Source organism: Heliangelus exortis, chromosome 12 (genome assembly GCF_036169615.1).
Source record: "Heliangelus exortis chromosome 12, bHelExo1.hap1, whole genome shotgun sequence".
NCBI classification, from domain to species: domain Eukaryota; kingdom Metazoa; phylum Chordata; class Aves; order Apodiformes; family Trochilidae; genus Heliangelus; species Heliangelus exortis.
In genome coordinates this window covers 15477808-15500612 of record NC_092433.1, presented here as the reverse complement: position 1 = coordinate 15500612, position 22805 = coordinate 15477808, and the positions used below count along the sequence as shown (strand labels likewise).

Sequence of the window (22805 nt, the reverse complement as noted above, 5' to 3'; positions counted from 1 at the left end):
TTATGAAAACTTGCTTTATTTCAGCCTCCCCACTCAGCCCACAACCTGGAGGTTTGCAAAACATTTCCCCTGCAGGAGTTCTAATAACGCCTTTCTCAGCCACCGTAATTAGCTGTTTACCCCCCAAACATTACTTTTTTGGCACGACTCTCACAATGACCTCACTCACTTTCCATGCAGGAAAAATTTCATGTTTGGGAAATTGGATTATTGGAGGATTTACTTCTCTTCACCAGTGAAAGTGGCGTTCAGAAGGCTGAGCAGCTGCTCCAGCAGGCGAGGGGCGGCAGGAGGAAGGCTGAGTCCATGGACTGACTCCTCCTCCTCTTCCAGCTCTTTGGTGGCCACCAGCAGGAGCAGCCAGGCTGGGTCAGAGCAGCAGCTGGCGACTCTTCTCGTATGTCCCCAGGAAGATGAAGCCTCCCAGGCTGATGGCTGCCATCCGTGGGACAACACCTGCAAACAAGCTGAAGGCAAAAGGAAGGTGGTTTCAGAGGATGAAGGAAGAGTGGATGCTGCACAGTTGGTGCAGAGGCTTCAGAAAACAGAGCCAAGAAAAATTCTCTCTTGCTGGTTTTTTAAATCCCACCCCATTGCTCACTCAAGCAAGAGTATCCCTAACAGTACTCCCAAGCCTTGGGATTTTTATCCCTTCTCAGGTGCTTCTGCAAAAGCAAAGGTGCAGGAGGCTACAGGCCATGCTGTGGGAAGAGGAGCTCAGACACATCCCAGCAAAGGGGTGCAGGCAGATGAGAAACCTCCCATCCTCTGCTGTCCCCATCCAGCCTCAGAGGGACCCCCCCCCTCTGCCAGGAGTACCCCAACTCGAGGCAGTCCTGCTCACCCCAATAAACCCAAGAGAGAGAGCAGGAATGGCTGTTTTAGGTGTCTGATCCTAAGAGTTTTTGGAAGTTGTCAAGAAGTTCATGCAAAGCCAATTGCTCGGCACATCTAAGCTCACAGCAGGTTTAACAATTTCAGGATAGCCCAGTGTATCCCCCCAGAAGATTACAGGCTTCCTGATTCCCTTGTCACAAGCAAGGTTTAAACATCAGGCTCGAATCTGGTTGGCATCTCCCCACCAGATCTGGCCCCCGTGGCAGGAGCCCCTCAGCAGCCTCTGGCTGAGCCCTGTGGGGTCACTGCTGCCCTCGGCTTTGCAGCCACCAAAAGCTGCAGAGTCCTTGCTAGGAGTGTGTCCAGAGGAATTCCTGCTGGGACCTGGATGCAGGCATCCCCAGGGCTCCTCGGGAGCTCTCAGCTCCCTGCCCATGCCCAGCTACTCCTGGTGCACTGGGGAAACCTCTGGCTGCAGGAACTCGGGGTTTTGGTGTAATGAGCTTTGCAAAGGAGCCTGGAGCACACAGGCAGACGGAAACATTTTATGGCTTTACTAGACAGCAATTGGGTCTATTACCATAATGACAGCTTTAAAACAGAGTAATTTGTACAAGGCATGTATGGGCAGAATGCTGATAGGGTAAATCCTGTGGTGCAGCATCCCTCTGGAAATGCACCATCCCTCTCCTCCCGAATTAGGCAGCATTACAGGAGCAGTGGCTCAGTGACCCAGTTACACAGCAGCCCACTTGAGACCCAGCTGTTACACAAACAGGGGCAGATAACCAAGTTACCCAGAACCTGCATCCCTGGCAATCTCTAGTACTAACCATCACTTCCAAGAATCTTGGTTCTGCTCCTCCTTTTATCCCCTCCTTTGACCCACAGTTCCCCCCAGGGCCCTCCAGCTGCAGAGCTGAACAGCTTTGGGGCTGCCCTGAATTCATAGATCTCAGCTCTGCTGCAAGCCTGACCCAGACTGCTCATCCCTGTCTCACAAGTGCCCTCACCAGCAGATGAAATCACTTGGGTTGTTTTCTGCTGGCTCCATGAGATACAGCTCTGGTGGGCCCTGGTTTGCTGTCTGCTTTGTATTTGCACAAATTTCACCTGGCACCCTGCCTCTCCTCCCTCCCAGCCTGCATCAGGAATCTGGGAATCATGTTTAAACCTGCACCATGTGTTCCCCCTTTACCATGTGCACACCCTCTGGGGTGCAGCTCTTTGTGTCAGGGCTCCCAATGGTACCAGCAGCACAGGTGACATTTTTTTGGCAACAACATGGCAGCCCACAAGCAAGTTCTTGCTCAAATAGAGACTAACCAGGATCCCTGAAAAGACACAGCAGAGAGAGGACAGTGCTGGGAAAGGCCAAAGTGCCACTAAACCTCTATATTAGGCTTTGGACAAAAGAGGTGGTCATGCTGTGGCTAATATGCTGCTTTTTCTGACTACAGCTCCACACTAAGCTCACTCCTGTGGGCAGCTCCTGCTCTTCAAAGCAGGAAGCCCTGGGCACAGGGCTGATCCCTCCACTTGCATGGGCACAATCAGGCTCCAGAGAGCTAATGCCCACCATACCACATCCACCCCAACCTGGAAGCTCCTCCAAGGAACCAGACACCTGGTGCAAACCACCAGCTCCACACAAGCTGGGATGAACCATCTCACCAGATTTATCGATTAAATAACTCTTGTCTTTCTCACCAAGATATTGTGAAGCTCCATCCATGGCTTTCTAACACCACCACCTCCTCGGGTGAAAAGCAGTCAGACAAGACATAAACCTGCTTTCATGTCAGCAGCTTGTCTACTCCTCTGGCAAGAGCAAAAAAGGCACACAGATCCACTCACCCCATCCTTCCCCTGCCTCCTGCCACATGCCTGGCTCTCCCTGGACAGAAAGTGATGTGAAATATCTGGGAATGAAGCAGGGGGATTTACTAGGTGCAGACCAGGAAGCAGAGCCCTGCACTCTGGTTTTAATAAGGTGGCAATAAGCAAAGAGTCTTTCTGCCCTCAGAATTCCTTCTCTTCAAGTATAAGATTTATTAGAGGAGCCATAAATCATTTAATGTTACAACTGGCCAAAAACGACCGACGTTTTTATTGGTTTTGATTAATAGATTTATAATTGGCAGCAGGCATGGCAACCTCTGCATTTATTTTTCCCAAGACTTTCTTCCTTTTCCTCACAGCTGACACAGCTTGGCCTCCTTTACATGTTACTTTTTCTCCAGATCACTTATTGTTTTGATTTCAACTGAATTGTGTTCCCTTTGGTCCTAGACCACGGGTACTATCTTTAGGCAGGGTTTAATTTTGGGTTATTTAGTGAAGGGCACTGCTGAAACACCCTGAAAAGAACACACACTGAAAAGAACACAACATTTCTGATGTTGGCTGGGGAAAAGGGGGAGGTTTCCCAAGACAAATCTGTGCCCCTTCACACCCTTCACAGCTCAGCTTCCATCAGACATGGCCTCACTTCTCCCAGACCCTTCAGAACATGCCCTAGAGCCCACCAAACCCTGTAGGACCCAAAACTCATCCACTGCCAGGTCACCTCATCATCTCAAAGAGCAAACCTGAGACAACCCATCTCTGAACACTGCCAGGGGGCACAGCTGGACTCCTTCCTGGAGTCGGTGTTCAGGAACTTCCTGCAATTTGTTTTGAATTATTTTCCACATGTGTAGAAAGAGGACTGAACTTTTATTAGTTGTGTGAGCAGAGATCAGATGTTAAGAGAAAACTGTCTCCTGCAAAGCTGTGATGTGCATGCTGCTTCAAGCAAGAGTTTACAAGTGTTAAAACAGCACTCTGAAAGTATCAGCCACATCAAGTGGATTAAAAACCTATGAGAAATTACAGTGAAAAGCCCCAAGTGAAGCTTCCAAAAAAACCCTGTTTCTCTTCCAGGCCAGGGGTAGGTGGAACAGAAGCCCCACCAGAGGAAACAAAGGCTGAACATGATGGGCTGGAGGAGCTGTTTAAGATACATATTCACTACAAGTGGCCAATAACTGGTATGACTCCTACACTCAAAGAGTGCAAGGTGGAATAAATGAAATAGATGTTTAAAAATCAATAATGACACCATAACACCTCAAAACGTTCTACAAGTGCTAGGAGAGGACATTTTTTTGTTCACAATGATGCTCCAAGGCCAGAAGAACAATTCTCTGTCTCAGAAATGGGTGAGGTGAGGCTGTCAAGAGACTGGATTGACAGCAGACAGCCCAGAACACATCTACATTCTGGTCACAGGAGGAAGCAGCCAGAAATCTGCAGCTGCTCAGACTTACTTTTTGCTCTCAGAAAACTTACATTTTTGCAACAAGTGCCTCACTGGAGAAATCCAAGCAGGCATGTGCTCAAGCCCAGCCCTGACAGCTCAAAGGAGTAAGGGAGCTGATGATTCCCTGCCCTCTGCTTCAGCTTGTCCCTGCTGCCACCACCACACTGGCATCACATGTGCCCATCACGCTTTGATGTAAGAATATAACATCAAATATAAAAGAAGAGAGAAGACCTTGCTGGTGTTTTCAGATCAGTAGGAAACTGCCAGGAGGAAAAGACTGTCCATAAGGGACATGTGGGTCCTATCACCTCAAGATCAAGCTGTGCCACTCGCTGCCACAGGACAACGTGTGTGCCCAAAGTTTAAAGGGATACAACACATAAATGCACACAAGCAGGGAGAAAAGTCCATGAAACACAGAGCCACCCTCCCCTCCAAAGCCTAGAGCTAAACTTAAGAGATCATCCCACGGATAAATCCCCAGTAATGCCCCATTTCTGTGCTTTTCCCTGGACAATGCTCACAGCCAGTGCCAGGGCAAGGACCCCAGACCTCTCTGAAGTGACCTGAAGTTCCTTGCTACCTGAGAGCTGCTCCCTGGCCGTGTGTACAGCAATGAAAAACCTTTTCAGTATGACAGGATTTAAATGTAAGCAGACCACCCCACCCTCTCCCACCACACAGCACAGAGAAACAACACATGAAATATGCTTCTGCAGCATGTCCTTACCCTGCCAGGCCTTCTGTCCTCCAGATGCCACCAAGGGCAGCCAGAACATTCCCACTGGCGTTGCTGGAACCAGCCTGCACCACAGAGAGAGAGAGAGACTGAAATAAACTGTTGGCAAAGAGGTTTATTTTTTTACTGAGCTCCCTGTCCCTGCTTAGTGCTACTTTCCAGCAATTACAGACACCTTAGTGACTCCTTACCCTTACAGGCAAAAGCTCCTTGTCTCCAGGAATAAAACTGAGGCACAGAAGAACAAAGTGATGAGTCTAAGGTCACAGCTGGTTAGTTCAGAACCAGGAATCCAGTCCTTTCTGAACTACACTCAGCCTTACATCCAGCAGCTGACACTGAAGTAAGAATTTAATAAAAACACAACTCTCAGAGCACCAAAAAATGACTTTGCTGTTCACTGCAGGAGGATTTACTTAAGAAAGTGCATGAGTGGTATATTGCATGTGAAAATTGCCTTGAGGGCAAAACAGAGGGCAAACAGCAGGGTTACAGGCAATTAAATTACAGGTGTGATCTAGGTAGAGAGAGATGACTAATATAAAGCTGCTGTCTGAATGGTCTCAGAACATCCCAAAGCACCATGGTTGCTCAGCCCATCAGCAGACAGAAACAAGTCAGTTCTCAGTTTTATCACCCACATCATGCAACGGCAAAGAAGCTGCCCCAGGTACAAGATGCAGCAATGAGAGGTGACACAGCAGCACTCAGCTGGGGAGGTGCATGGCATCAGCAAGAAACATCCCCCTGCTGAGGGACATGAGCAACAGGGTAAAAACCACCCACAGCAGCTCCAGGATGCCTGACCTTTGCCAACACAACAGCTCTTTTCAGGAGAGGGAAAGGCTGAGAGCTTTTAGCAATGTGGCCACTTTGCTGTGCTCTGGGGTCAGCAGGATGATGATGAGAACACCAGACTTAGTAGCAATTTAACTACTTAGTAAACTGACCTTCCTTCTGCCCTGGCTGGCAGTTGTAAACCATCATGATCTCTGTGCCTTAATATTTTAGGACAGAAAATCCAATGCCAAGCTCTACTCAGAAAAGACACATACACTCAAACCCCAAAATAAAAAAAAAAACAAACAGAGGAATAAATCCCTGATGGGAAGTTTAACTCTGGGAATCTGACTTTGAGGATTTTCTCCTTTAGACCCTAGCACCAGCACCAGATCTTCTCAGCTCCTTTGGGAAATGACCAGAAGAGCAACACAAGAAAAGGAACACAACAATTTCATTGGTTCTGCCCGCAGTACCTGTTCATATTAATGCTGCTTTTAGGGACAAGAGCAGAAATCATTATTGATAGGTGCTGGGTTTGATTCTGTAGTGACCACAGAGGAACTCTGGAACTACCCAAGGCATTCACCTGTGTGTCTGCTGGCTGCCTTCACTCTTACCTTTGCCAACATAATTCTCGTCTTCGCTACATCCAGAGGTGTGGTGACTGCAGCTGCAAATCCACCTGAGCAAATTAAAATACCAAACACAAGTGAGACATTGTTGGTTGAACACGAATGCCACACTGCCTCTAACTCCCATGGCTGTGGTCAACACTGCTCCATTCTTAATGCCTGCAGCATGTTTCCTCACGTCAGAGCTCAGGTAAGGCTGCTGAAGGTCTGCACACAGAGTGTTTTATTCCTCTGTGTTGACTTAAGGAAAACAGCTCTACACTTGTTAAGTGTAAATCCAAACATCCCCACTGAGAGTACTGTCCTTTTGTTTTGGACTCTACATCCATGAGCATAGGAAGGTTGTAGGGATAATGGATTCCACTTCCAACACCTCTGGGCAAGTCTGGAAGGAAGAACCTCCTTACTCCTTTGCAGAGATCAGAAAATCAGCTTGACTCACTGTGCTCTGCCTGGAGAATTAAAGCCTGACCACTGGAATGCTAAGAGGAAAGATGCTCTGCATCTGAAACACACATGCTGCAGGGGCAAAGCTGCCCACGAGACACAGACAACTGGGTCTGGATTTCAGCTGTTGGACCTGGGTTTCTGTTTCCTAGGAAAAAAGACAAATGAGTGTTTGGGATGAAGCTCATCTCCAGTGAATGAAATCGGCTCCATTTTGGATAACAACAATGTGAAGCTGCTCAAGGGTCTTTGGAAATTGTCACAAGTCTGCTGCCAGAGGTGCCATCTTCCCCTCGGGGGCACTTTCATTCTCCTTAATCACTCCCAAACCCTTGGAGCTCGCAACTTTCACTCGGATCACACAGCTCAGCTGTGGCTTTCTTCCTGAAAGCCAGAAATCTTCAGCTTTATGCATCTGCATGTCTCACCCACAAACCTACGTTTGCCTCTCCCCGTGGCTACAGCCTGGCCTCTTGTGCTACCCAGGGACCAGCTTTGCTGCTTTTTCTCCCAGGAGCTTATTCCCTTTGCCTTATATTTCCCCATTCTAAAATTAACTCTCACCTCTTTCTCCCCCTTCAGTTTGCAATATTTCAAGCAAGTAATTCATGTTGAAGAAGAGCCAAAGAGAAAGAAGCTCTTAAAATGCAGGAGCAGCCCAGCAGTAAGTAATGAATGGGAAATAAAACTGATAGAGAACTATCCTGAAATCTTTCTTCTTCCTCCTGTTTTTTTTTTTCCCCTGAAGCTTGTCTAAATCCTGTATCTGCTACAGCAGGGAACAAAGTGACTCCAAAGACTGAAGCCTACACGGTGTCCAGGGAATAATCTAAAAATAAACTAATTTCTGTTTATGGAATGCAGAAAAAATGATCTCTCTTTCCTTGGGATGGGAGAAGCATTTCTTCTAAAATCTGTAAAGTAATAAAAAACTCCATCTTCCCCACTGGCTCATGTTTTTACCTGCATCTATCTCTCTCTCTCTACTACCTTAGCTTTAACATAACAAAACCCTGCTGTATGTCAGAAAAGAGGTTGGGCCAGCTGGCACCCAACACTGACTTTTTACAGCTCATCAAGGAATGTCCCATGACAGTTCAGGAGTAAAGCAGATGTGCAGTCCCCTGGATTTCCAACAGGAGCAGCCAAGCCAAGCCAGAGAACAGCCCCAAACACCCCTCTGAGCAGCAGCTTCTGCTCACCTGAGGTCAGCCCATCCTGTTTACTCTGCTGGAAGCTTTCTAGCAGTGATACCTCACTAAAAAGCAGAAAAATGGGTTGTATATTCAAGAAGCCAAAGCAGAAACTGTGTGCAGTTTAAACTAAATTCCAGTCCATTCTTGGATCTTCTTTAAGGTCAAAAATCTTTTTATCATGAGCCAGTTTTTGAGTGAGTGACCCAAAGGCTTTGAGAGAGTGGTCTGGATAGAAACTTTGGTACTCGTGTCAGTTATGTATTTTTAGAGCAGTAAAAATAATCTCCATGGAAAATAGTGGCTTAACAAGTCTGGATGTAGAAGCCCTTCCTTTGCTCACAGACCAAGACAAAATTAAACAGTTAACCACATGGTTGTCAGGCCTTTATCAAGCAAAATATCTCAATGCATTACTCAGCTATAGAGTTGATGGTTACACTCTAATTCACACTAACTTATTCCCCTTATCTGCTCCTAATTATTTTTTTTTTTATGTCTTTGTTCCTCACAGTTTCTTACTGGCAGAAGCTTCAGTCTTGGCTGACTAGAAAAAACACAATTTATCCTGATATGTTACTAAATTCTTATCTGAAAGCTTTAATCAAGGCTGATTGGTGCTCATTTTTTTTCCCCCAGCTAACATCTGCATCTTTCAGACTCTTTTGTTATTAATATTTCAATGTTTCTTTTTCCATCACTGGGAAGTATTCAGTACAGATTTACCAATCAATTTAGAATGACAACAGCAACAATAAAATGCTTCATAAGCACAACAAGCAGCAGGATGGGGGCTAAATTAAAAGCAAGTTTGTATATGCTTGACAAAAACACAAGATTAAAGCTAACATTTACTGGGAAATGCATTTCATTGAAGGCAGTGAGTCTGACAAAATTAATTTACTCCAGTTTTAACCCTAAATGTCCAAGGCAATTTTAGACCAACCTCTTCAACATCAGTACAGACACCTAAAAACAGGTTACAGCACTAGCAAGGCACTGCTGAGTCCCACCTACTCTAGCTGAGTAAAGGAACTGCAAACATGACTGTTTCCAATCATCAAATTAATACAACAGATAAAAACCACTACAGCCAGACTCTACTCATTCAAAACAGGAGGGCTGTGTACTTCACTAATTCACAGTAAGGCCCCACATATCTTTAAATCTCTCCTTTAATCTATTCCTGCTGTCACTGAATTCTCCAAGAGCTGCCACACAAGCCTTGGAGTCTGCAACCAGGAAAAGGGGGTATCAAAGCATCAGGTGGGCAAAAAGGCACAGACACATCCAGCCTTACCCTCCTAATCCTTCTGGCTTCCCTGCAGAGCTGACAGAGAAAAAGGCACCTTTGCAGATGGTCTGCATCCAGACAGACTCAGCAGCTCACTCCTGGAGAAATCTACTTTCTCCCTTGCCCTAGAAAAATCTGGTGATGACTGGGGCAAAAAGACAGATTTTCAGGTGGGAGAAGGCTCTTGGCTTGTTAATATTTTGAGCAGGGTGACAAGCTCCTTTCTTGGGAAAAGTTCAAGCAGTAGTGGAAAATTCATCACCTGTCACCCAAGAAGTTACAATGGACACTGTGTATTCACACGTCAGCTGAACAGCTAAAATTTACCAAGCTCAGGGTGTTAAACAGAAAATCCCTCTGCTGCTCACACTTTCCTAGTGACCAGTTTCTTGATGGAAGTGCTAGTGACAGACATCTGCACACAATGATCTACCTCTATTTGGCAGTAAGACTAAAAAGTCCTGAAGACTTAGGATATGTCCCAGCATTTCCTACCCTTTTAGGTGTCATATGCAAATGAAAATCAAGCATCAGAATAGTTAAATACTTCACCTGACAATAATACACAACCCTAGCCCTTGCAGTAAGAATTTGCTGCTGCTGCTGCTACAGACAATTGTTTCCCAGGTTCTTTGACACATTCCTGAAGTATGGAGGAAGACAAATTTTTCAGTCCCTGTATCTTTATTTTCTTTACCATTCTAACTTCTCTGTCAATCAATCAGTTCTTATTTGAACTTTTATTTTATTGCTATTATGTTCTTTTTTTTTAAAGAGGAAGTTTATTCTGGTCCTTGATCACTGTGGGAACACCACCTGCCAATGATAGTGCAAAGTAACCCAAAATCCTTTTCAAAAAAACTCCAGCAATTTCACCAGTTCAGAGTTAGAAGCATGGTCCAAGCAGACCCTGCAGGAAAGTCTTGAGAACTACTCAAAGATTTATTCAGAGCTATAGAGTTAAAGAGGCTTTTAGACACAGCGTGCAACCTTGTCAGAGCTGATTAGGTCAAAACAAAAGAGATGGGAAGTCTTCCCTGTTAATGTGCAAAAAGCTTTTGTTAGTGCTTTATTGTTCACTAGACTGGCACCTCCAGTCTTGATCACTTTGTCACCACAGAGCATTAATTATTAATGTTAAGCCACACCTTTCTTATGATAGGGAAAAAGAAGGTGTCCTTAACAGAGCCATCTTTCAGTTCCATTAAACAGACACTCGGGTTCTTTGGCAAGTTGGAGATGGCCTCACTGTTCCAGTACTTTGCTTTCCCAACAGCTAATACCCAATGGCAGGATTTTCTTGCCACTGTCCCACCTCTGTGGAGGCCTCACAAAACTGACCCAAAAGCTCTTCTGGGACAGTCTGTCCTGGTACTGGGGTGCAGTGGTCCAGCCAGGCAACCTAAGCCCAGAGAAGACTCCACCATGGAGTGTACCCACAATCATGCCTGGCCTGCCTGCACCATGGGGTCACGTTTCCCTCCTCTGCCTCCAGCCTGCCCAAGCCCAGTGCCCAAATCTGTGCTGGTATCCAAAAAGCTCAGACATGATGTGAGGTTTGGTTCAAAAGCAACCTCAGGCTGAAAATACCATGATCTGCCCTTGTGTTCCTCCTTGCTGGCTGCTCAGGGATCACCTTCTCTCACTCCCTGACTTCTCCAAACATCTTTAGTTGAAACACCAGGGATGATGATAAAGTTGGACAAGGCCTCCAGGGACTAAATTAGTAACAGATGAGACAAAGAGGATTCCAAATCTCCAATATTTATGCTAGTGCCTATTACATTTCTATAAAAAGCCCACGGATTGCATACATACATCTTAACACATGTGCACTCAACAAGGCAGAGCTGGGCCTCTCACAGCACTTGGGCTGAAGTTTTGCTGTCATTTCACAGGCACTGAGGATGAAACTTCAATATATTGTTGCTCTTTGTTTTGTCTTCAGCAGATAATTATGATTTAGCTAGGAACTAAGCAACACACATATCTATGTGTGTGCATGCCATAAAGGGAAGCCAAACAGGACCTTTCTTTCAGTTTCTTCAGCTTATTACCCTGCCCCTCAGGACCTCAAATGTATTTTTAGAAAGTATTGAACTCAAGCAAATAACACAGGAGAGAAGAATGTCTCTGTGATTCCACCATGGTGGCATTTGCTATCATCTCTGCTTTGAAGATTGTTTTTTGGATACTCTCCTTTTAAGGTTTATAACATGATTTTAAAAAATCAGGACTCCAACTCAGCCAAGATTTGTGCTTGGGGAATGCTTCACAGCCTCTGAAGACAGCAAGGCTGAATTGTCACATCTACCCCAACACAGACCTCAAAGTCTCTGGGCTGCTCCAGGACCTGGTGTCTCCTCCTGTATCAAGTGTGAGGTCTTCCCAGCACCTGCCAAAGGGCAACTGCACATTCATGCACAACTGTGCCTCTGGAAGCTCCTTCTACAATATTTCTGCTAGAAAGTGAGCAGATGCTACTGAATATCCATCAAAGAGGAGCAAGTCCAAGCACAACTCATCAGAATCAAGACATACAGAGAGGGAAATGGAGGCACTGGGATGGATTTCCAATTGAGGCACCAAATTTGACTTCAGGAAATTACTCCACAAGGCCTTGGGTAAATCAGATAACCTTTCTAGCTCTCTGAACATGCCTGAACACAGTTTTTGTATCAATCTGACTGCAAAGAAATCAGAGTTAAATTAATGATCCCATATCACACCTGCAGACATACAAATCACATTTGAAAGCATTTTTAGTCCCATAGCTTGCCCTGTTTCAAACCAAAACCATTCCTTCAGTCGCTCTGATTCTGCCAGCACTGATTTGATGGTCAGTGTAAAATCCAACAACAGAACAAATTTTAAGCACAGTAAAACTTCCCATCACAGAAAACATAGCTGGACAAGACCACAAGAGAACATCTAAATATCCCTTCTGCCCCAAAATAGAATCAATTCCCTCCCAGACCACATCCCCAATCTACTAAACTGTGTGCAGTTACAGCCACACACTCTCCCTCAGTTGTGCAGTTCCTGCACCCATCAAATCAAAGCCTCAGTCTCTGCTGGAATTCTGCTGCTATTAATACTTCAATTCCCCTAACAGAGCTTTTTTAAAAATAAGTTAAATACCCTGTAATGGCTCTGATTTTGTAAATCATCAAAGACCAAGCTTTGCTTTTGATAATCTCTATTTCAAGAAATGCTATAATTTCTCTTTAAACGGGATTTATTTTTTCCACATATTCTGTTACTGGCTTGGAATCTCCAAATGCATTTTATGTCCTTGGGGAAAAGCTTTGGCTATCCATCTCTTAACTACTAAGCTGTTTTTTCTATTAAGACAGTGAGTCCTCCCTCAAACTTGTCAGCTATACTGATGAGTCATTAAATGATTTTTTTTTTCTTCCTCTTTTTTTTTTTTAAATATCTACAGTAGGCTAAAATCAAGCAAGAAGCCTACTGAAGAATTCAATTAACTTCTGGCTTGTTTGGTAATAAATAGTGCAGTATTGTATTCTGCCACTCTTTATTCTTGTCCTAGTGTCTGGAGATTGCCCAGATGTTTGGTCCTCTTTCTGGTTTTTTTCCTGTGGAAGGCTTTTGCCTGCAGGCTGTGCAGTGGTAGCCTCTGCTCTCCTGACTCCAGTTAATCTACGTGGCTGTCAGAGCTGTCACATGAATGGTGAATCACTGCCTCTCACTGCAATCACTTCAACCCCTGGGGAAGTGCTCAGAGCAGGCAGCTGCACAAACCCCCACCCAAGCAAAGTTTCTCCTGGATGAGGATTTTACAAATCAACTTTGAAATAATCGCAAAGCCTGACTGACAGGCCCCTGGTTTTTAAATAACAGAAATTTGTCAAAAACAAATTGGTTGTCTTTCAAACAGACACCCTCTTTGAGGCTTCCCCCCCACCTCCACCTCTTTCCTTTGCTGACTTTCCTATTTCCAAACAACAACTGGATCCGTTTTCTTCTAAACAAACTTGAATTACAAAGGAATGTTGTTCTGCTATACTTAATAGATTTGCACATTTTTCCCTTTCTTCTTTAGTCTTTCCCAGTATAACATATAATCCTTTGCACCTGCAAAAGCTCCACAGACTGCTGACTGCCAAGAATCCACCACGTGACCCTGCTTCCATGACCAGAGATCCTGTGTTTAAAGAGAAAGGAAAATAAAAAGTTATTAAATGTTTGAATCTATCTGATCCCCATGTGAGTTAAATCTGAGGATGGGAACTTAAGTGAAAAGCTATTTTTGTGGCATTTTTCAGTGATGTAATAAGTGATTTTTCCCAAGGAACTTATACTTGAACGAGCAGATGGAGTGAGAAAGATGTCTGGAACTGAGAAAGGCTTGGAGCAAATTGCTTTCAGGGATTTCATATGTATGTATTTAAGCCTGTGGCCATGCAACTTTGCAAATATTTTGTGACTTTATTTTCTTTTTGGCAGATAAAACAGTGCAAAGCAAAACACTGAGCAGGGGGGGGTGGTGTGCAGGAACCAGTATCAGTTCAGCCTAGATGTACCAAACACTCCTATTTGAAACAAACAGTCCCCAGCACAGTGACACAGAAGCCCTGTTTGTCCCCACCCAAAAAAACCCCATTGTTAAGAAATTTCTCTTATCAGCCCCATTATATCCCACAGCAGGTGTGTCTCTGTTTTTCACTTGGCATCACCAGGGACCACACACCCTTCTCCTCTCCACTGCTCCCACACACCATGCTCCACTCCATTAACTCACAACATCATTTGAACATGGCACATTTAAAACACCTACAAGAAAGATGCCTTCTAAAAAACTCCTACAATCAAGAATCACAAGAAACAGTTTGATAAGTCTGATTGGTATCAGCAACAAAGGCCAGTGGGTGATGGAATGTTTTTTATTCTGCCAGCTAAAGTCATTTGTTTTCTCTTCCTTCACTCAGCTCCATCCTCCCCTGTCCCATCTCCTCAAAATCCTAACCCTGGAAGTTCTCTGGAGGAGAGGTTTCTGGTTTATGAGGTGAGGATCAATGCTGAGCAAAAAGGGATGGCACCCATGGCCCACCACAGGGGAATCAGTAATTTTAATTTATAGCTGTGGCACTATCTTTTTAAAGCCATATGACATCTATATCAGAAAATTTTCTTAAAAGCAACCTGATAACTGTGCCAGGTTGGGATATTGCTCTCAGACTCCTGGTCTGCAATACAGCCACTTTCCACTCAGGCAAGAGAACTCATTTCCTCATTTCTCCCGTTTGCTGACTCTTCATTTAACACAATGTACTTGTGACTTGCCTCTTCCAACTTGGCTGGTGGTTATATTTCAGTTGAATGTTTTAAAAATCAAACTTTTCAAGCAACAATGGCCAGCCACAATGTTGTTTGGTATCCTGCCACAGCTAAATAGCTGCAGCTCTGCTGTTAGAAAGCACTAAAGGGATTTCAGTCTCTTTAATGCTAGCCATTCTTTTCCTGGTGTTTGCAGTATGGGCTTCTATTCTGCTGTCACCCACAGCAGAAACTGATTTTCATTTCATAAATAAATAAACTGGGATTCATAATTCTTCAAACCCATAAAATGCTTTTCTGGGATAATTTACACTCTTTGGACACACAATTTTCTTGCAGCTCAGTCCTGCTGGATGAAGGACACAAGCCCCCTAAGACAAAAGGCACTACCTTTCAAAGCATGCAGGTATCATCAAAGCATAAATCCCACATTCAAAACCCACTTCTGAAATGCTTCAAGTGCTTAAGAAACCTTAAATTGAAAGCCAGGGTTCAGAAATTTAACTGCTGGAACCATTTGATAAACACAGAATTACTGTATTTCTTTCATCAAACGTTCTCCAAATGTCTATAAATCTACAGCTAAACCCAAGAACAGTTACTTCTGTCCTGCAAAAAAGCCCTAAAGAGGGTCTGCTGGAGGACTGAGAGGAAAACCAGCACATTAATACAGACATTCATGCCTTTGCCAAAAGCCCAGCCTATTCTCAGTCATGATGGGACATGAACATAAAATGTAATGTTAATGACATATGTTAATGACATGGTCTAAAGAAGTAGGAAAAGGTCATTCTTATTTCTTGTCATGTACCTCTGAAATCTGGTTTCTGATAAAGCCTGGCTTCCCAGCACAGTTGTGCACAAAGAGCCTTTGCCAAGCAAGACAGTCATGAACTCCTATCTATTATGCCTGCAAATTGACACCAGGTATTTGCAGCAGTCATGCAATACAGAAAATTGGTTAGAAGGGTGGAGCTAGGAACAGTTCAATTAAATTAGGGAAAAGGAGAAGTGAGGCTGGAGAACAGGAAGAACATTCCCCAACAGTGAGGTCTACTAAGTAGCAGATCCAGCCTCCCCAGGGAGGAGAGGAAAGCCCTCTCCTTTGAGTTATTTAAAAATAGACTGGAGAAGGCACTCAAGACTGTACTGTGGGGAATAATCCTGTGCTGGCAAGGGCAGGATGTGATGACTTCATGTGTTTCCTTCCATCTCTGATTTCAGTGATTCACCCAGAACACCAAACCTGAACATGCAGAAGAGTGAGAGAGAAGTAGGGCAGGAGGACATCATCCTGAGGAAAGCCAAGAGGAACAAGTGTCAAAGAGCCAAGAGGACTAGCAGGACTCTGGTCCAAATTCTTTCTAACCACACTTGTGCTCTGGGCCAAGCTGACATGCTGAAGGTCACACATTTTCTCTAATAGCCCAGAGCCCCACTAATTGATAGGGCTTTGTGCTAAGCTGGGCTTGTAAGTTCTTCAAAAACATTTGAAGCCTTGGTGCTGCACCAAGCATGGTTTTGATACTGCTTTCATAACACGGCTTGCAGATCACTGTAAACCTTGTTCCACAGGCCTTGTTCCTGGAAAGAAATACAGGAGTCAAGTGCATACCTACCCAAAACACTGAGTTTGGACAGAAGTGTTGGTTATTTGCAGTGACACAATGACTACATTACACTCTGCCTTCCACTGGGGGGAACAACTGTGAGAGCTCAGGTCAGGCAAAAGATGGGTGCAGAATCAGGCTCAGAGCCCATGGGTCATGGCTCCCATGAAGAGCTCAGGCTCCTCAAACAGGGCAAAAGAGCCTTCAGCTACACTGCTTTTTCTACACGTGCTCTTGCATGGTTAAACATCAACTGGGAACTAGGAACAACACAACTGGATCAGCCTGGATTCTCCCACCACTGCCACCGAATGGCTCCCACCTGCTTACACCACGCTCCTCCTGCAGAAGGCTGCAGGAGATAAGGAGCCTTTTCCAGGGCAATGCCCATTCCCACCAGTATTCCCAGCCTAGGAAAGCAAAATGACAAGGAGCACATTACATGAAAGCAGGCCGCCATGCCAAGCCTGTGTCATGTGTATTCTATTAAGCTGAAGGCTGAATAGAAGACTTTGTTTTCCACTTCAAAGGACCCCATCCCAATCTCTCGCTCTTCCCTTATGAATAACAAATTGGAAATAAATCTTCTGGCTGAAACGCACGGAAACTCCTAGAGTTGGGGCCCTCTGCAGCTTCCCAGCCCAATCACATGCTAATTTTTTTTGTAAACACTTTCATGTGATATATATGTAAATCTCCCTGTGCATTGCTGCATCATGTAAAGCAATCCAGTGGGTGTGTCCTGAAGAGAAGGACACAGTGGGAAGCCTGAATGCACATTTCCAATTATTCACAGGGATCGATGTTCACAGAGAAGGGTCAAGTTTTATATGTGAGGAGAGCCTGACGGTTCTTCCTAATGATCCCATTTCATTCTCTTCTATAGGTCAGTGTCCTCTAATTCTCACCACAAACATTATTTAGCTCTTTTGATAGTGAGAATACAAGGACACCCCCCTTTGCTGGGCCTTCTGCACATCAGAAGAGTTGTTCTTATGATATACTAAAGGCCTTTCAATCCTAAAAAATAAAAAAACCCCAAACAAACAAAACACAAGAAAGAATGAAAAAGAAAAAAGAAAATACTACCATTGCTCTTGAATACAGAGGAGGGAAGTATAAGATGCCCACACATGTGGGTTCCTCACATGTTGTGGACACCTGGGCTCCACATGGCCAATAACCTTTGACCAGTTCACACAACTCCTTTCTATCACCTTTGCTGTGTGTTTGTGGTAAAAGTCTGGGGCAGGAATCATCTCTCAGCTTTGTGCTCACAACACAACTGGGGCTTGGTCCATATTCAGGAGGCCTAAGCTCCAGTGATCCTGGGAGAGTACAAAACCTGCATCTTTCTCAAACCTGATTACCACACCAACACCTCAAACGTTGCTGAGAATGAGACATCTCTGTTCTTGCTGTTCTTCAGGCACTAAAAAACAAGCAGAACTCAGAGCATACACTTAACTTGAGGCCTGCAGCTGAGTAAATATTTCAAGTCACTCCATTGATAAGCATCTATAGTACTTCTACATACCCCTCTGTTCAAGGCAATGTTCAACTTCGTGATAACAGAGGGGAGAAAAATCTTTCTGAATTAATCATATGGATTTGTGTGCATGTGCAGTCCTGCAGACTGAGGAAAGGAAAGCAATTTCCATGCTTGCCTTTGCTACTATGTATTTTACTTGCAACTGCATGGCTGATCCTTACAGATGCATGGCACATTAACTACAGGATAAGCAAAAAAATCATAAACTGATCCCTGTTTCTGTATGTAAAATCAAACATAGAGCATAGAGCCAAACACCCTCCCTAGTGAATTTTTATGTGCATATGTGCAGCATATGTGCAAGTACATGTGTATATTATCTTGCAGGAAACATGCAAGCCCAAACATGGGAAAAATTCAACAATCTAAGTTCATTGTTGACATAAATGTTGAGGCTCCATACTCACTAATGGAGTTGGGCTCACTTCTGCCAGTACTGAATTTGGCCCTAGAATTAAACCCACCCAAATCCTCGATAAACTGAGGGAAAAAGAACAAGAGTTGGCCCACATGCAACAGCATATTTTTCATGTTAAAAGCATTCATTCCCTTTTTCTCCCTATATAATACTGCATTGATGTCTGTGACCCATTTGGATGTAAATCAAAATGGATGTGCTAAAAGCCTGGTTAAAGAAAATGTGTTCCCATGGCAAGGCAGAACATAATATGCCAACTACACTCAGTTTCCATGGCACAGAGAGCCATATATGTGTCTGGGGAGGAAAATGAATTTCTGAAAAATTACTTCAAAGTTAAGACAGCTTTCCCTGACCATCTGCACTGCTACTGCCTGCTAATAAATCTGCACTTCATGCACACTTGTGTGAATAAACTACATGGAAGAATTACACGAGTCTTTTAAGGTTCCTCAGCAAGAAATGAGAGTCCAAATCAAACGGTGAGCCCTCCACACATTGATTACTTCTATATTCTACCAAATGTTCCCAGACATCCTTGGCAAGTCCACCAACTTCTAGAGAACTGCTTGTGGTCTAGGCATGGCCAAGAGCATCACAATCTGGCTCTCTATCTACAGACTTCATGAATCTGTTTTACTTCTGCCCTTTTCAATGCTGCATTGATGATCCAAGACCATCTGACTTTCCCAAACGTGTCTGCAGAGCCGTAAGTAAGGACTGCATTTGTTTCCTTCTCTTGGGTGCAGATGGCATACAGCATTCCTTTGACTGCTCTTCAAGACTGTGTGAATGCCACTTATTGTGACACTCATAAAGTGAGGGCTGTTTGCTGAACAGCTGTTGGGTACATTGTTCTTTTGTGAGAAAAATGCAGCCGTTATGCTGCTGGTATGCACACACCACACTGCCCACCCTTACATCACCCCTCAAAATGCTGCTGTGCAAATCTGCTTCCCTGGGACAGCACCTCAGCAAATGGCAGACACGTTTGCAGTACTTAACCATGAGGAATTAATCCCTACATCAGCTTGAGTGTTACTCAAAGAGGGAGCAAGGTATGGGAGAGCACTTACAACACTGCCTGCAAGGAAACGGGTTTAAAGCTGGGCCTGGATTTCACTGACTCTTACATGCTAGAAATACTAGACTGCTTCTCTAGGAAAAAAAGGGAAGCTGTCACCTACCTATAAGAGCAGAGAAAGACCCATTTTAAGCCCAGTTTGGCTATATTCCTCTATTTTCTACTTACCCTGTTAAAAAGCAACAGACTTGATTGTAAATTTTAGGAGGGAAATAGCATGTCATTTATTGTTTCAGTGGTGGAGATTTAAACACCTATTACTGCCAAGAAGCCCAGCTGCCTGGGCAGAAGCATTTTGTAAACCTTTCATTCTTATTAACTTTAAAAATCAGGTGCAACGAGCTCCAAACAAGACTAGAGTCCTCAGCCTCCACAGAAACCCACCAAGCAGTCTTTGCACAGCATGCTTCAAGGTATCCCTCTCAAAGGTAAAAAAAGTGAAAAAAAAAAAATCTGCACTGGCACCTACAAGAAAGGCTGAGCCCACCCTCAAATCAGACTTTTTCACACACCATCCTGCTATACCAGCCCCTAGAAGTTGGGTTCTCTGGAGCAGACAACCAAAAGAACCAAGCAAACAAGTACAGGTGCCAATGCCTTTGTGTAGATCTACAGTTCAGTCCATGGGCAGATTTCTCAAGCTCTGTTCCTCTCAACAGAAGTGCTCTGTGGCTGGGATGACAGCTGAACCTGGACAGAAAACAAGGGACCTAAGGAAGTATAAGCACAATCCCAAGCCTGCTCTCCATCATGTTGGCAGAAACCATTTAAGCAACCACACAAGGACCTTCTGTTCTGACCCAACAAACCTCCTGATACTGCTCAGCTTCACAGGGGAATGGCTGGAGTCTCCACATCCTTTTTACTTCAATGCCTTTATTTCACAGGGTAGAAATGTGCCTCTGTGTACACTTCAAACCATTCTCTTCTGAAGCCACCAAAGCATTCCTGTTTGTTCAGCATCTTACAGGATTATCAGGTGCCACCACAGTCATTAGAAAATCCCACAGGAGTGACCTGCCTGTGTATCCTGGTTCCCTGTCTCTAGCTATTGCCTCTGAAGCTGAATCCAACCAAATCTCTCTTTGTAAAACACCTGTTAAACTGTGAGACTTAACAGATTTGAGAAAATTATCTTAAAGAGAGTGACAAAAAAAAATATGTGGGCTCACTATAGCTGCAGGAAGTTTAAATCTCTAAAGATTTAATCTCTAAACATCATCTTGAGCATGGCTAATCCAAGATTTTTACCTTTGCTTGCAGGTCCTGGGTCAGCAGAGCAGCACAGTCTGTGCCAGCCCTCCCAGAGAGGCTGCATGAGCAGGAGCTGGGCACACACACATCCTGGAGGGTGAAGTCAGCCTGACCCTGACATTACACAATCTTCACAGCCTCCACATGCCTCATCTCAGAATCTGACATGTCTAAAGAAAAAGACAAAAGGTTCCCAGGACAGTAGGTTTATTTATCCTTTATCCTTTTTTTTTTTTTTTTTTTTTTTTTTTAATTTATCTTTTAAAAAAAACTCCTACAAAGCAAACAAAAACCCCCTTATTTTTCAAGTCTACTAATCTGAGACTTATGTCCTCCTGTCCCACTTGCTCCTTCTCACTGCCTACCAGAGCCTGTTCTCCAGACATACAATACCTTTGGTCTATAAAGGGAGCATTCTCCATGTACAGCTGTGTTGGAGTAACTCTCAGGGGCTCTGAAGCCCAGCCAACATGCTGAAATATAAAACCCAAGAGGACTGAGTCTTGTTTCACCTGAGAAGGGTTTCTCTTACACACAGCACTGTTCTCCAAGGGCACTGACCATTTCCACTCACCCATAAGAAACAGGAATTTTTGACAAGATGTTTCTGAACTCAAAGCTAACTAGAGGCTCTTGATTCTGTGGGCTTTGTTTAAACTATATTTTGTTAAAAAAAAGTGATGCCTTGTATTACTGCAATAACCACACAGCCAAAATTGAGGTGTTTTTTTCCCTCAGGTCTAAAAGAGAAAAAAAATAGATTAAGATGCAACATGAAACAAATGATAAGCACTTTATGTGCTGTTGGTTGCTACTCATATACGATAATTAGAAGGGCTGAATATAATTCCTGAACAGAGTAGAACAGCAGATTAATAGAGAAGGGATGAACTTCACAGTGCTGTAGTCATCTGAATGGAGACTGCACACCCCTGGCAGCAGGGCAGAAGCACAAGAGATGCACCAGACTCCCTGCAACCCACAATATTTTCATGCCAAATATGCAGCTCTGTAATTTGAAATTCCCACGATGAAGAACACACATATAGTGTTTCCAAAGCAAGTTCCAGAGGCACCCTGGAAATTCCAGGGCAGCATACAAGGGAACTGTATCTTATGTTATTCCAAAAGTTGAACTAATATGGAAGGCAATGTGCTCAGCTGGCATTTGGGAATAACACCACATCTATGTTCTGCTGCCTTTCTTCATGGCCAGCAGGGTTTCAGATGGGAAGCATTAGCCCCACCCAGAAGAATCCAAATCTGGTCAAACTATCACTGTGTGATATATCTTATGGAGATAAGCCATGGTGCTTCTCTGAGGGCTGCTGTAGTAGACACTGAATGAGATTTGAAATGCCCCTTCTTCTCCCAAACTCTTGAGAATTCAATTTTTTTTTAGCTGTAAGGCTTGGGATAAAAAGACAGAAGTGCTACACTAATGTACCCCAGCAGAGAATTACAATGACTGTCCTCAAATCTGATACAGCACAGCACAGTTTCCTTCTCCCCTTTGGTTTTTATCAATAATCTGTGCCTAAATCAAAATAAGTAAAAATGAGGAACTGGGATGGGAAGGGACATTAAGCATACATGATAGCAGTAAATGCTACAACCAGAAAAAAGCATTTTATGTTTTTTTAAATGAAAGTCACCATCATTTATTTACTGCTGTTTCTCAATTCATTGAGATCTACAAAAGGAGCCTATTCAGTTTCTAAATTGTGTGTTCACCTGAGCAACTGGAATCAAAGATTGGATTGGAAGCAATATTTATTCCATATTCCTATGGTACTATCCCCCCTTTGTCAGCACCCACAGCACATGTCACCTTACAGTTTAATAATCCATACAATGCTCTCTCTTCTTCTTCTAACTTGGTTTAGTTCATGATATACAAATTTACTGTCTCACTGGACAGCTGGTGCCTGTAAACTATGTGGCTGAAGCCAGATGGAAGCATAAGGAGTAACCATAGCAGCTTGGAGCAAAGCAGATAACTGGGATGTAGAAACACCTGATTTGCTGCCTAAGACAAGCCCTTATTAGGCTTCTTTAAGCTTAACACCCTGCTGCTGGCTGCAGCCAGCATGTATTTGAAAGAAAAAGAAACTTTTTCTTCTTCCATGTGCCTCATTAACTGCCCTTTACAATGGAAAGGTATTTTTCCTCATTTTTATGGTGATTACCTTCTTCAGGGAATTACAGGAGTGTATCATCCATCAGCTTATGGAACTCTGTACTAATGGTTCCTAAAATGACACAGCCACAGCACTTCCTCTGATCTCCTCCACAAGATGATCCACACACATCACACACAACTGCTCCCACCTTTACTTTTCTCAAGTTATCCC

The 22805-nt window shown here is 44.0% G+C and overlaps 1 protein-coding gene across 2 annotated transcripts in view; it reads right to left on the bottom strand.

Annotated features, from left to right (window-relative positions):
* SLC25A26 (solute carrier family 25 member 26) overlaps nucleotides 1-22805 on the bottom strand; it is an 81109-nt gene continuing 58304 nt past the window's right edge. For both annotated transcript variants that reach the window (XM_071756252.1, XM_071756253.1), the window contains 4 exons: nucleotides 13331-13400; nucleotides 6284-6348; nucleotides 4875-4948; nucleotides 1-467 (listed from right to left, as the gene is read on the bottom strand). In XM_071756252.1, coding sequence (XP_071612353.1) covers nucleotides 371-467; nucleotides 4875-4948; nucleotides 6284-6348; nucleotides 13331-13400 — 306 coding nt within the window. In that variant the 3' untranslated portion in view covers nucleotides 1-370. The remainder of the gene's footprint in view (nucleotides 468-4874; nucleotides 4949-6283; nucleotides 6349-13330; nucleotides 13401-22805) is intronic.